This window comes from Brassica oleracea, chromosome C3, assembly GCF_000695525.1.
Source record: "Brassica oleracea var. oleracea cultivar TO1000 chromosome C3, BOL, whole genome shotgun sequence".
NCBI classification, from domain to species: Eukaryota; Viridiplantae; Streptophyta; class Magnoliopsida; order Brassicales; family Brassicaceae; genus Brassica; species Brassica oleracea.
The window spans coordinates 55,575,242-55,588,623 of NC_027750.1; the positions used below are offsets into that span (position 1 = coordinate 55,575,242).

General features: G+C 35.8%; 4 protein-coding genes across 5 annotated transcripts; 3 read left to right on the forward strand and 1 right to left on the reverse strand.

Moving 5' to 3' along the window:
• Positions 1-681: 681 nt before the first annotated feature.
• Positions 682-3,440, forward strand: LOC106329155 (CMP-sialic acid transporter 4-like). Its single transcript, XM_013767762.1, has 15 exons — positions 682-771; positions 864-918; positions 996-1,056; positions 1,146-1,257; positions 1,350-1,429; positions 1,627-1,702; positions 1,807-1,907; positions 2,003-2,074; positions 2,204-2,252; positions 2,354-2,395; positions 2,504-2,625; positions 2,723-2,782; positions 2,879-2,927; positions 2,993-3,087; positions 3,206-3,440. Exons 1-15 carry the CDS (start codon positions 736-738, stop codon positions 3,252-3,254), a joined length of 1,059 nt encoding a protein of 352 aa, XP_013623216.1. The 5' UTR covers positions 682-735; the 3' UTR covers positions 3,255-3,440.
• LOC106329156 (tetraketide alpha-pyrone reductase 1) lies at positions 3,398-4,900 on the reverse strand. The gene is made up of 6 exons (XM_013767763.1): positions 4,782-4,900; positions 4,532-4,701; positions 4,256-4,444; positions 4,001-4,163; positions 3,735-3,927; positions 3,398-3,643 (listed from the first exon to the last, which is right to left on the reverse strand). Exons 1-6 carry the CDS (start codon positions 4,897-4,899, stop codon positions 3,496-3,498), a joined length of 981 nt encoding a protein of 326 aa, XP_013623217.1. The 5' UTR covers position 4,900; the 3' UTR covers positions 3,398-3,495.
• Positions 4,901-6,018: 1,118 nt separating this feature from the next.
• On the forward strand, positions 6,019-8,293 carry LOC106336431 (ankyrin repeat domain-containing protein 2-like). 2 transcript variants are annotated; one of them, XM_013775266.1, is made up of 9 exons: positions 6,019-6,116; positions 6,201-6,260; positions 6,364-6,471; positions 6,554-6,777; positions 6,868-7,016; positions 7,094-7,280; positions 7,388-7,480; positions 7,746-7,885; positions 7,979-8,293. In XM_013775266.1, the coding sequence occupies exons 2-9, from the start codon at positions 6,224-6,226 to the stop codon at positions 8,076-8,078; spliced, it is 1,038 nt and encodes a 345-aa protein (XP_013630720.1). In that variant the 5' UTR covers positions 6,019-6,116; positions 6,201-6,223; the 3' UTR covers positions 8,079-8,293. The 2 variants fall into 2 exon arrangements, with proteins under 2 accessions (XP_013630720.1, XP_013630721.1); XM_013775267.1 differs by lacking the exon at positions 6,019-6,116 and having other exon boundaries at positions 6,123-6,260.
• A 76-nt stretch (positions 8,294-8,369) lies between these two features.
• On the forward strand, positions 8,370-11,062 carry LOC106336430 (thioredoxin reductase 1). The gene is made up of 3 exons (XM_013775265.1): positions 8,370-8,839; positions 9,427-10,161; positions 10,712-11,062. The coding sequence occupies exons 1-3, from the start codon at positions 8,521-8,523 to the stop codon at positions 10,780-10,782; spliced, it is 1,125 nt and encodes a 374-aa protein (XP_013630719.1). The 5' UTR covers positions 8,370-8,520; the 3' UTR covers positions 10,783-11,062.
• Positions 11,063-13,382: the final 2,320 nt, after the last annotated feature.

A 13,382-nucleotide genomic window follows, 5' to 3' on the forward strand; every position in this document is an offset into this window, starting at 1 on the left:
GTACTATGAATGTGGTATTAATATGCTTAGAGTTTAGAGTTATGGTGGAGTTTTGTGAATGAGGTTTAAAATTTAAAAAGATAAATAATTATTTTATTTTTTATTTTTTTTAAATAGTTTCAAAAAGCATTTTCGAATTTCAAAAATAAAATTTTAAATTTCCTTTGAAAAAAAGTTTGAATTTGAAAACATAAAATTTGAAACTATTAAAAAGATTATTATTTTTATTTATTTATTTGTATTTATATATGTAGGGTATGTGGATCTTTTGCTTCTTTAATCTGTTTTAGTCATTTTCTTCTTTAGAGTATATTTTAGAACTTAAAAATAGTGTATTTAAGAGAATTGCTCTTAAATTTATCTTTAATTGATAGATTAAATTTATAATATTATAAATACTGTTACATATTTTGTTGGAAAATTTAAAATTTAAAAGAAAACCTTTTTTCTAATTTAATATAATAGATTTATCGAATAATAAGTTTAGTAACATTGAATCACAAATAAATAGCTATGGATTTGTCATATTTCTTGTATTAATACAAGTCACAAACCATTAATTTTGAAGGCCAACACTTGTGATATATTGGACGAAGGCGGCCCAATAATGTTAAAGCCCATAAGCAGAGTATAAGGCTTTTATAGTACTATTTATTTACATATTTTAAAGCTGGAGTTAGTCAGTAGTGTTGGGAGCGGAGATCAGATCAGAGGGCTTCCCTTTCTTCATCAACAATGGAATATCGCAAAATCAAAGGTGACGACGATGAGGTTCCTTCCTTTTTGCTTCTCATATCTTTCTTTCGCTTTCAATTAGGGTTTCTTGCACACTCTTTGATTCCCAATTGTTTACTGAGCTTCAGGACGATCACGACGCCGCTTCTGATCTCGAGAGCTTGAAAGGAAAATCTCACACCGGTGAGAGCTTATTTCTCAATCTCCTCCTTCTCTTGTTCGTTTTTTAATGATGCTCATTGGGAGATTCGATTTAACAGTTGCTTCGAGTAACATCGCTCTGGCTACTCTGGGTGGTGAGCGTACAAACTGGAAACGAAAGTAAGTTTCTTTTTTTTTTTTTTTTTATGGAGAAAATAGGAAAGTTATTTTCTTTTTGTGATTAAAAGTTTAATTGTGGTTGTGGCAAGGGGTGTAGTAACGTGTGCACTGACTATTCTCACGAGCTCTCAAGCGATACTCATCGTTTGGTCCAAGCGAGCAGGCAAGTATGAGTACAGTGTCACAACCGCCAACTTCTTGGTCAGTTTCTACTGACATCATTGAGTGATGCCATTGTATGTTACAAGCTATAGCAACGTTTTATGTAATATCTCTCGTTTTTTCTGGATCAGGTTGAGACTCTGAAATGTGCGTTATCTCTGCTTGCATTAACAAGAATATGGAAAAACGATGGTGTTACTGACGACAACAGGTTATCTATTCTCACTTCTGCTACGTGAAATTGTACTCATTGGTTTGCCACTAGCATCAGCTTCAATTAGTTTCCTTTATGTTCTGAGTTTCTGAATCTATCCTTTTATAATAAGGTTCTGGTTGGTTAGAATCATGTAGATGACTGACCATGCGTTTTCTCATTGATATTTGGCGTTATTAATGTTTCTGAATCAGGTTGAGCACAACATATGACGAAGTTAAAGTCTTTCCTATTCCTGCAGCTTTGTATCTTTTCAAGAATCTCTTACAGGTTTGGCTTTCTTGAGTTATTTTTTTTGGCTTAGGTCAATGTTTGTAATTTCTATGTTAATCAGTTACTAACTACTTAGTGGTGTATAACCTTTTATGTGGCAGTATTATATTTTTGCATACGTGGACGCCCCAGGCTATCAGATATTGAAGAACCTGAACATTATAAGTACTGGTGTCTTGTACAGAATTATACTTAAGAAAAAGTAGGTTGTTTATTTATCCAGATGGATTTCATTACTCTTTCTCTTCTTGATTTTAACTACGAACAGGCTCTGCTAATTCCTGTCTTCTTTAACAGGTTGAGCGAGATTCAGTGGGCGGGCTTCATCCTATTGTGTTGTGGATGCACCACTGCTCAACTGAATTCAAAGTACATTTCCCCCTTTGATTTTATTACTGCTATCGACATGGGTTTCATTGACTTATTCATATGATGCATGTGCAGTCTCTACTGATTGTTATATTACATAGTCTCTCATATTGGATATTGTTTTTGCAGTTCTGATCGTGTACTTCAGACATCTCTTCCCGGTTGGATTATGGCGATTGTAAGTTTGTTACTCACCTTATCATGCTAATACCTACGAAGAGTTGTGAAACTTCTTCCACGTTCACACTAGTTGATATGATTGTTTATCGTCGTTTCTAGATCATGGCTCTTTTAAGTGGTTTCGCCGGAGTGTACACAGAGGTGAGCTTATCAGGAAGTCTCACTCAGAAGCTAGCGCTGACTTACTTCCTTTTATTTTGATTTCCAAAAGCTTATAACTTATAAGGGTTTTGCTTTCCATTTTGGCAGGCTATTATAAAGAAGCGGCCTTCAAGGAATATAAATGTACAGAACTTCTGGCTATATGTCTTTGGGATGGCTTTCAATGCTGTTGCTATAGTGATCCAAGATTTCGATGCAGTTACCAATAAGTAATTCTAAAACCCCTTTATTAGTTTTGTCCTTTCATATTGGCTACAAATTAGTTCATCTGCTCTGGTATTGAATGGGCTGGTTTTCCAATTTCAGGGGATTCTTCCATGGTTACTCATTCATCACAGTCGTCATGATTCTTAACCATGCTCTCAGGTAAAAAAAAAAACTACTTTAGAGGCTAGACTCTTCTCTTAACTCTAGTTTCAGTTAGTGAAGTTCAAAACATTGTTCTCCTGTTGGTTTTTGCAGTGGCATTGCTGTGTCAATGGTGATGAAATATGCAGACAATATCGTAAAGGTAGTATTTTTTTCATTCGCCATCAGTCACTGCAGACTGGTTTTAACTATATAGCCGTTATGTAGGTTTATTCAACATCAGTGGCAATGCTTCTCACGGCGGTTGTCTCTGTATTCCTCTTCAACTTTCATCTTTCCCTTGCCTTCTTTTTGGGCTCAACGTAAGTTAACCACATTTTGTTTCTACCATAACAATCAATCATCTCAATTTTTCATATCAAAAGTAGTCAACATTTATGGAGAGAAGAGCTGATGCATCACTGTGCTTATGCTTTACAGGGTTGTCTCTGTTTCAGTATATTTGCATTCAGCCGGGAAGCTACGATAGTAAAAGAAAAATCTCTGAACTTTGTCTGGCAAAAAAAGGATCCGCTACTTATTCTCTAGTACAGAGTTAAAGCTTTTGAACGGTTGCTATTTTGTATTTCGTGTATATTTGATATACATTACTGTCTGAAAGTGAAAGCTATATTTTTGAAACATTGCCTTTTATATATAATCATTAATTCTTTTACCTTTGTCTACACGTTTATTATGAAGCGACATTATGTGTTCTTGAGTCTAAACAGTTAAGAAACTACATGAGATAAATGGCCTTGCTCGACAAATGAGGCAATGCAGTCATCGAACATCTCTTCAAGAGTCTTGAACTTGAGTCCGAGACTCTCTATCTTCGAAGTGTCAAACTCGTAATGCAGCCTATTCAGTTTCTCAAACCTGATTTTTTTTCCAAAGATTAGATTGTTTCATTGTATTCAAAGGATAATAAGGTTTGAGAAAAGGGTTTTAAAGATCAGTGTCTAAAAACCTCTTGGGGATAGGGAGTGATGGGTAACGTGTGGATAGGAAGGAAACCAGTTCCTCTAGACTGACAACTTTAGAGCTGCAAATGTATCTGCCTTGAGCTGCCTCGTATTCGAAAACGAGGATATGGGTTCTTGCCACGTCGTCTATATGAACATACCCCATCTGTCCATGCCATTGAAACTTCTCTGTTTCTCCTGTTGTGTTGAGTAATAACAAGTTACAAGTATCTGCTACTATTCTGGTGATGTTGCCAAGAGAGTACAGTACCTTTCAGTAACCCGAGGACATCGGATGCTGTAGAACACAGATCAGGAGGCAGGCTTGGTCCAACGAGGAAGGATGGTAGAACAGTGACAAGGTCAAGACCATTCTCTTCACAGAACTTCCATGCAGCTTGCTCGGCTAATGTCTTTGATAAAGCATACCAGACCTTTTGTTTTATTTTGCCATGTCCCCATCACAAACTGTTAGCTGATATGATTCTTGTGTTTGAGCAAAAAAAGACTATTCAAATGATTATACCTGGAAACGCTTGCAGAGTTCCACAGAGGTCCAAACAGATTCATCAAGAGGGATATTTGGATCAAAATCATCTCTGATCCTGACTGTTGAAGAGGATGAGGTGAGAACCACACGCTTCAAAGACTGATTCTTCCTGCATGATCTCAGTACATTCAGTGTGCCCTCTATAGCTGGTTTCAAAATCTCCTCCTATGATCAGATCACATTATGTTAAAATGTTACACAACGCATACTGTGTGACCAGAAGTAAAAAAAAAAGTTATAGTGGGATCATGCCTCTGGATTAGAGGTAGGTTTGAGGACAGGAGAAGCAGTATGGAAAACTCCATGGCATCCCATTATAGCATTATCAAAACTTCCATCTTCCATTAAATCAGCCTCCACCAACCTTAGTCTCTCCTTTGCCCCTTCCAGTTTCCAAAGGTGTGCAGCCTTCTTCTCATTCCCTGTCCAAACAGGAACACTTCACTGAGACTCAGTGTGGCTAGCTTTTATAGCAAGCAATGACAGGCAAGAAAAAGAAAACCTGGGTCTCTGACTGTTCCTGTAACTTCATAACCCTCAATGAGAAGCCTCTTCACAAGCCAAGAAGCTAAGAAGCCTGAAGCTCCGGTAACACAAACTTTTCCTTTGGTTTGATCCATTCTCCGATAACCAATGGAATCACACCAGACTAGTTATATAGCAATACCATGCTAAAAGGTAAGTATGGAGTAGGTGTGTCATTTAACTCGTGTGTGGTTTTGCTTATTTATCACCTAAAGATTGTTTTTATGACGGTTGTTGAACAAACACAATGGCCTAACTACCAATTTCTCTATGAAACAAGTTCTCCCTGTTCCATGACTCTCCTGTATTCCCTTTGGCTTGCTTAACACCTTAAGCGGTATACTGGAGCTTCCACCATTTCAACCAATAGGTGGACAAGATGAACTTCTAAACATACTGCAATAGCCAATTCTCTTCTCCCCACAAAATCTCTTAATACAAGGAACAAAAACTACTGCCTCACTGGACAAAAAATATTGAAATCATCTTGGTCAGCTCAAAAAAAAAATTACAAGGCAAACCCGTTTCGGAACAGGTCTTAGTGATTTTAGGAACCGTAAACATTTACAGTAAATGTTCATTTACCGAAGACATTACTATTTTTTTTTTTTGAACAACAAGACATTACTATTTTTTCTTTAACAATTTGAGAGTTTATAGTAATTAGTACCGATTCTGGACCATGCTAAATGAAACATTTGTCATAAATCTCTACTTTTTTTGTTTTGAAAAAATCTACATAGACATAGGTTCTTAAAAAAGTTTTATGCCCCGAAAATCTAACAAAAAAAAAATTTACATAGACAAACCAGCCCCCAAAATGGGACAAGAGAGGATGTACGCCCTAAATACATTACTTCCAAAAGTTTTAGAGGCCATCGCCTGTTTCATTAAGACTGTGTTTAGAACCAGTCGAGGATGGAGAATTGACTCAGCAGAGGAACCTGACAAGTGACACGGGTTTATCCATTAACTGATAGTCTGATCTTAACGGATCATAAATCGTGACGTAGCTCAAGCTTCCCCCCCACACTACAAGCCAGCTCATTAATTCTGGTTTATATTGGTTTAGTTCCTTTTGTTCGGTTGGTTATGTAGAAGGTTGGGCCTAAATAGCGTAGATTTTTGGGCCTACACTAATAAAAAACGCGTCTTAGCATTAGGTTCAAACTTGAAATAAACAAAATATCTTTGACCAAAAAAAAAACAAAATATCTTATTGAAATAGAAAAAAATAAAAATAGATTTTATCTGTTGTTTTGGTCTTTGTGTTGCCACCACAACGCTGTCACTCATCATATCTCTTTGATTGGTCTCGCCTCCGTCTCTTCATCGTCTTTCTTCGATTTATTGCATGCTTGTTTCTGACTCTATCGTGTTTTTCTTCTTCTTATAGGGTTTAAGTTTTACTTTATCTAAATGGCTTCCAATCCAGACAAGAACCTGTCTCCTTCAGGTAACATTTTGCTGCCACAATCTGATCTGGTGCTGTTTTATGTTGTATTGAATCGTTTCTGAGTTTAAAGAGAATTGTATTTGGATAATTGGATTCACTGTAGATGATAAACCGGAATCAACAGCCTCAGGGAGTTCACCTTCATCAGCTAACCCTCCTGCCATGAATTTAAATGCTTTTGATTTCTCTAATATGGCTGGTATCCTCAACGTAAGTGTTGCACTTTCTTGTAGTAAAGTTATCTTCTTTGGAGCTTTCTACTGATGGGGTTTTTTTTTTTTTTTTTTTTTTTTATCCAAGCATCAGAGAATTGGCTGAGCAGATTGCTAAAGATCCTGCCTTTAACCAGTTAGCTGAGCAGCTTCAGAGATCTATCCCAAACGCAGCTCAAGGAGGAGGAGCAGCAGGTGGTTTCCCTAACATTGATCCACAACAGTATGTTAGCACTATGCAGCAGGTTATGCATAACCCTGAGTTTCAGACCATGGCTGAGCGTCTTGGTAAAGCTTTAGTGCAGGTGAGACAGAATATTAGGACAATGAATGTTCTGTTTTTATTTCTTTCCGGTACTTATGGTTATAAATCTGTTTCTGTTTTTGCCTCTCAGGATCCACAAATGTCTCCATTTTTGGAGGCTTTCTCAAACCCTGAAACAGCGGAGCATTTGACTGAGCGTATGGCGCGGATGAAAGAAGATCCTGAGTTGAAACCTATACTTGATGAGATTGATGCCGGTGGCCCTTCTGCTATGATGAAGTCAGTGACATACAATCTTTTTTTCTCTCTAAATGTTTTTTGCTTATGGAGGAATGATTTTTATATGGTATTATCAGGTATTGGAATGATAAAGACGTGCTGAAAAAGCTTGGTGAAGCAATGGGTATGCCTATTGCTGGCTTGCCACACCAGGCTGCTTCAGCTGCGCCCGAGGTAGCGGAAGAAGAAGGTGAGGAAGGGGAAGAAGAAGAAGAAGAAGAAGAGTCTATTGTTCATCACACTGCTAGTCGTGGAGATGTTGAGGTTAGTCTGCTTCCTACTTTGTTAAAATCTCATTTGCTTGATTTATCATTTATGTGTTGCTTAAAGACTATTCCACATTCAAGATTTTGTCTTGTTGATTGAATTAGGGTTTGAAAAATGCTTTGGCATCTGGTGGCAACAAAGATGAAGAAGATTCTGAGGGAAGGACTGCATTGCATTTTGCTTGTGGATACGGCGAGGTATGCAACTCTCCTCTTTATCAATCTAGGCCAATTTAATATTCGGATTTTTGATAGTCCTCTTTTGTTTTACTAGCTCTTGAAGTTAAGTATCTTTATCATCATTAACTTGGTAGACAAGTAACCAGTTTACTCCACTTGGTAGTTTTCATGACACAATTACTTGTAGCATGATTAATATTTAATCAAAGAACAATGATATAGAAATATAATTAGCTAATGGATTATATTGAGATTAACCTCATTGATCTCTTTCCGCCTGCAGTTGAAATGTGCTCAAGTTCTTATTGATGCTGGAGCAAGTGTAAACGCCGTTGACAAAAACAAGAACACGCCTCTGCATTACGCTGCCGGTTACGGGAGAAAAGAGTGTGTAAGCCTTCTCCTTGAGAATGGTGCTGCTGTGTAAGTCTCACAACACAACACATATAGAGAAACGACTCCATTGAAACACTTTTTCACGACCTAAATTATATATATCCTCTTTGTGGTTCGCAGGACTCTGCAAAACCTAGATGAGAAGACACCCATTGATGTGGCCAAGCTCAACAACCAGCTCGAGGTGGTGAAGCTTCTCGAGAAGGATGCTTTCCTTTGAGCGTGGCCGCTTTCATATTGCCTTTGAGGGATCTGTCTTGTGTTGCGTCTCTTGAACCACCAATTTCACAGACCTTTATAGACCTTTTTTTTTTCTTATTTAATTGTGTTTTATTAGTTACTACTCTCTCTCCTTCTAAACTTGTCTTTTTAATGGTGTCTTTGATTTCATCAAAAGTCAATAAAGAATGAAAGAGCACTCAACTTTTAACCAAACATATTTGTTTTATTTTTGCTTTAAAATTTCAAGAATAATTTTGGTTTATTAAGACCAAACTACTTCATACCAAAGTGATTCTCTTCTTTTGTGTACTGTTGTCTGAAATTCCCTATGTCGGAAACTTTCCACATTTATACACAAGCTTCAAAATCAAGTACTATAGTTTATTATTAAATACATCCGAAAGTCTTGTCTCTTGTTCTCTGATACGTATACGTTCGCAATGAACTGCATGCATCGTTCACGGTTTTTGATAAAGTCTTTGTTAAGCAGAGCAAGAACCATTGCACGTCTTGGATCCACTACTCTCTCTCAGCCGCAACCACCGTCTCTCTCCTCCACCGTCATGAGTAGACTTGAAACTCACAACACAAGGCTCTGCATCGTCGGTAGTGGTCCGGCGGCTCACACGGCGGCTATTTACGCAGCTAGAGCTGAACTTAAGCCTCTTCTCTTCGAAGGATGGATGGCTAACGACATAGCTCCCGGTGGTCAACTAACAACCACCACCGACGTCGAGAACTTCCCTGGCTTTCCAGAAGGTATATCCTGGGGCCTGAGCATATGACTGGTCCTGATTATAGACGACTAAAATATTGACCTATAATTTTCAAAATTTTAGAAAAAATTCACATACATATCTCCAAATTTCTATTAAAAAGTTTATATAATTTTTTACTAAATTGTTTATTGCTCACAAAATCTGTATGACTAACACTGAGTTAACCGTCCGGACAATAGTTTGGGGCATACTCCCTCTATTTCAATATAATCGGTGTTTAAAGTTTTCGCACATAGCTCAGTGAAACATAAATTTTTATACAATTTATTTTAGTTACATAAAAATATTATTAAATAAAGCTAGTTCAACTAATTAGAAAATACAGTATTTTGTATCAAATGATATTAAATTTTATCTAAAATATTGAGAACATCAATTATTTTATAACAAAAAAATAAATAAACACCACTTATATTGAAACGTGAAACTTTCACGGATGGAATATATTGTATGAATTAGACATATTTTATTTTACTTTTATATATATTTTTCAATTAGTGTTAATTTGTAAACATAATTCATTTTTTATAAAATGTAAAAACATCAGTTGTTCTTAATTTTTTGAAGGTATACTCGGAGCAGAGCTCACGGACAAGTTCCGGAAGCAGTCGGAGAGGTTTGGTACGACTATCTTCACGGAGACAGTGACCAAAGTCGACTTCACGTCGAAGCCGTTTAAGCTGTTCACAGAGTCCAGAGCCGTTCTCGCCGACGCTGTGATTCTTGCTACTGGAGCTGTGGCTAAGCGGCTTAGCTTCCCTGGCTCTGGTGAAGGCTCAGGAGGTTTCTGGAACCGTGGAATCTCGGCTTGTGCTGTCTGCGACGGAGCTGCTCCTATATTCCGTGATAAACCTCTTGCGGTTATCGGGGGAGGCGACTCGGCGATGGAAGAGGCTAACTTCCTCACCAAGTATGGATCCAAGGTGTATATAATCCATAGGAGAGACGCTTTTAGAGCCTCTAAGATTATGCAGCAGAGAGCTCTGGCTAATCCTAAGATCGACGTGATTTGGAACTCGACGGTTGTGGAGGCTTATGGGGAATGGGAGGGAGGCGTTCTTGGAGGTTTGAAGGTGAAGAATGTGGTTACTGGAGAGGTTTTGGATTTGAAGGTTTCTGGATTGTTCTTTGCTATTGGTCATGAGCCAGCAACGAAGTTTCTTGATGGTGCGGTTAAGCTTGATTTAGATGGTTATGTGGTGACGAAGCCTGGTTCTACACAGACTAGTGTTGCCGGAGTTTTTGCCGCCGGGGATGTCCAGGACAAGAAGTACAAGCAGGCGGTAACAGCTGCGGGAACTGGTTAGTTCTCTATTTTTCCATTGTTTTGTAATGTTAGAGTTGTGTTTCTATAACGGTTGTAACAAATGTCGTTAGCTCTTAGAAATGGATCAAAATGTCGTTTGAGACGAAACTAATATTATATGCTGTGGGCTCGTATCTATGAAATTACATGTTTTGGTTTAGAACCTCCTGGTAATCTAAAATAAATGGTTGTTGTTAGTTAGTTATTTTAGTGAAGTGAGTAACTGTTTTAAAATGCTTAGGTATTGAATTTGTGTTTAATGTGTGTTTTAGTTTCCTCTGTAACCTTGTGGCTTCCATTGCAAGGAATAAACTTGTGTTCTTGAACTTAATATTTTTGTATCATCTAGTTCAATTAAAAATTGATGCAAGCTAAGGTTTTGTGTTTGGAGTTTGTCTTATCTGAGTGTGTTGTGTTGCATTGCTTAGTAGTTAGTAAAGAATTTTAATTACATTCTTTGTTCAAAAAAAAAAAATTTTACATTCTCTCTTTGTTATATATGTAGAAAATTAATTTTCATCACAAGTTATTTGATTGGTTGTGTAGGATGCATGGCAGCTTTGGATGCGGAGCATTACTTACAGGAGATTGGATCTCAGCAAGGCAAGAGTGACTGAAAAATACTCACATCAAGCCTTGGTCATAGAGCTAACTATTGATCCATCATTCTGCTAGACATGGACAAGAACGAGATTTGATCTTTAGCATAATAGTTCACAGACATTGATTTGCGTACTTCTTAATACTGCAGTTTGAGTTGAGTACGGATATTCTTCAAAGCTGTAGCTCTAATGGTAAACTAGCTACGAATAAATTCCTTAAGATATGATTCGCAGATGATGACTTTACATTCAAAAATTCAGTAAATGATTTGTCCAAACTAATTAAAATATTATTGTTCGTCTTATAATAAAGGGCAAATCCAAAATAGCACATTTCTAAGTTTATATCACAAAAATAGCACTCAAAAACTAAAATGACCAAAATAGAACATTTCTAAGTTTATCCTTTGAAAATTTTAATTTTTTTATTTTTCAAAATTTGAAATCTTATCCCCAAAACCTCATTTCTCAACTCTAAACCCTAAACCCTAAACCATAAACCCTAAAAACCCTAAGTTTGTGACTTTTGATAAAACATTAAGTGCTATTTTTATGACTTTTGACCTTGAATTATAGTTTGGGAACAAAAACTTGATTTAGTGCTATTTTTGTCTTTTTCTCTATAATAAATACAAAGATGTGTTTCTAGACATGGTTAATGTACACATAGCTTAACTGTAACGCTTAACTAACTATACCAGAAAACTCTGATTGTTCACAAGTCTCTGAAATGAAATTAACTCCACTCGGTGACGTTAAAATAAAGTCTCTGAAACCTCTTGTTTAGGATGCAAGCTTCCGACAACATGCCAAACGTGATATTATAATCTCTCAGTAAAAGCAGTCCTACTGCGTCGAGGTTAGAGTGTCTAATTTGTTCAGCTTAAAAGATCTAAATTTAATGTGCTTTCTTAATGAAGCTTGTGTGTATTCTCCAATACATTACAAGAGATTTGCCATGATGAGGCTGGTAAAAAGTTAAGATGGAATAGTAAATTAAAAGGGACATGTATAATGTGAACACCGAAAATAAGTAGGAAAAAGGCTAGGAAAAATTAAGACATTTGAGAGATGAAGTAAATCTTTGAACTATATATCACTTTATTTACTATGACAAAAGATAGTTAGGAGGAAAGTACATTATACATAATTTATTTTCCAATGTACTTTATAAACCTCGGACCATCCCCTTTATCTGAACTTTATTTTATTCTTTTTTTTTGGTAACCGCGGGTTTCCGGCGACCGTGGTCAACCGACTATTCCCGCGAGGCCCATGGCACTCCACGTATTCTTGGGATTTAATCCTAGGCCGGGTGGCCAACGCGAGTCGAACCTGCGGGGAGCGTATTGATTCTGGGTCTCAACTACCTCTAAGCCAATCGCGTTGGTTAACTTTATTTTATTCTTCTTAGTTTATTAGTTGATTGGATGTATATATTCGTGAAATCATCTCCATCTAAGAAGAAAATATTCGTGAAAGCAAACCTCCACTTTACACTAGACACATTATACGCTAAAAACTAAATGGCCATCGAAGAAAGTGAAAAATCAAACCCACATACTAAACATTAAAAAATAATCGCTAAAACCTAAACCCAAATGTTAAGGTATTTTTGATTAGCATATTTTAAAAATTGGTAACTAACTTAAGATATTTTAAACAATTTCTCAAATACTTTTTAGTACTTTAAACTATAAAATATTTCTTTGAGAATATTTATCAAAGAAAGTGGAAAATAAGTTCTGTCTTAGACAAGAAAATACAGAAAAAGTGGATAACATTTAGCTATTTGTAGAAGAAAAAAGAACATTAAAAAGCGTAGTTGAATGATGAAATGTGTTATAGTTTGGAGAAAATGAAAGAAAAGAGATAAGGCATAAGATTCCATTAAGTGAAACTGAAAGGTTGGATAACATTGGAGCTTGTCATGCGTTTCTAGTGTCTATAAGTTGGGTGGTACGTTTATCGTTTCGTTTACCTTTTCCCATTTATCACTCTAATTTATTCCCACATATTTATCGTCTGCATCTAGGCTAAACACATGTACAAGATAAAAATACAAAAATGAATGAAGGGATGTGGAACTTATAATCCACAGATACAAACTAACTAGGTAAGATCTGCGCCTTGCGCCGGATCAACATTATATATATAAATTATTTTATGTATTAAATATTTATATATATTATAAAATAATAAATATATATTAAATAATTAAAAGTCAGTAACTATTAAAAATATAATTAAATTGGTGCGAACATATAAATCAATTGTATTAATCCAAATTTTTTTTTTATTTGATAGGATATGTTATTAAATTTAAACGATACTAACATAGATAATATATTTTAGGATATTTTTAATATTAATGTATATTAAACGATGATTTCTACTCATATAGTTTTTTGATCATTTGTATCTTTTATAGAAAAAAATTTAAATTACTGATAACAAAATTTTCATTGTGGGATTAATAGTTTTAGTAATTTATAATTTTAAAAAAAAATAAGTTGTCAATGATCGTTCAAAAAAATTGTTCAAAGCAAATTTTGAAACTAAAATATTGTATTTTATATGGTTTATAGTTTAATTTAAAACGATATATATATTAA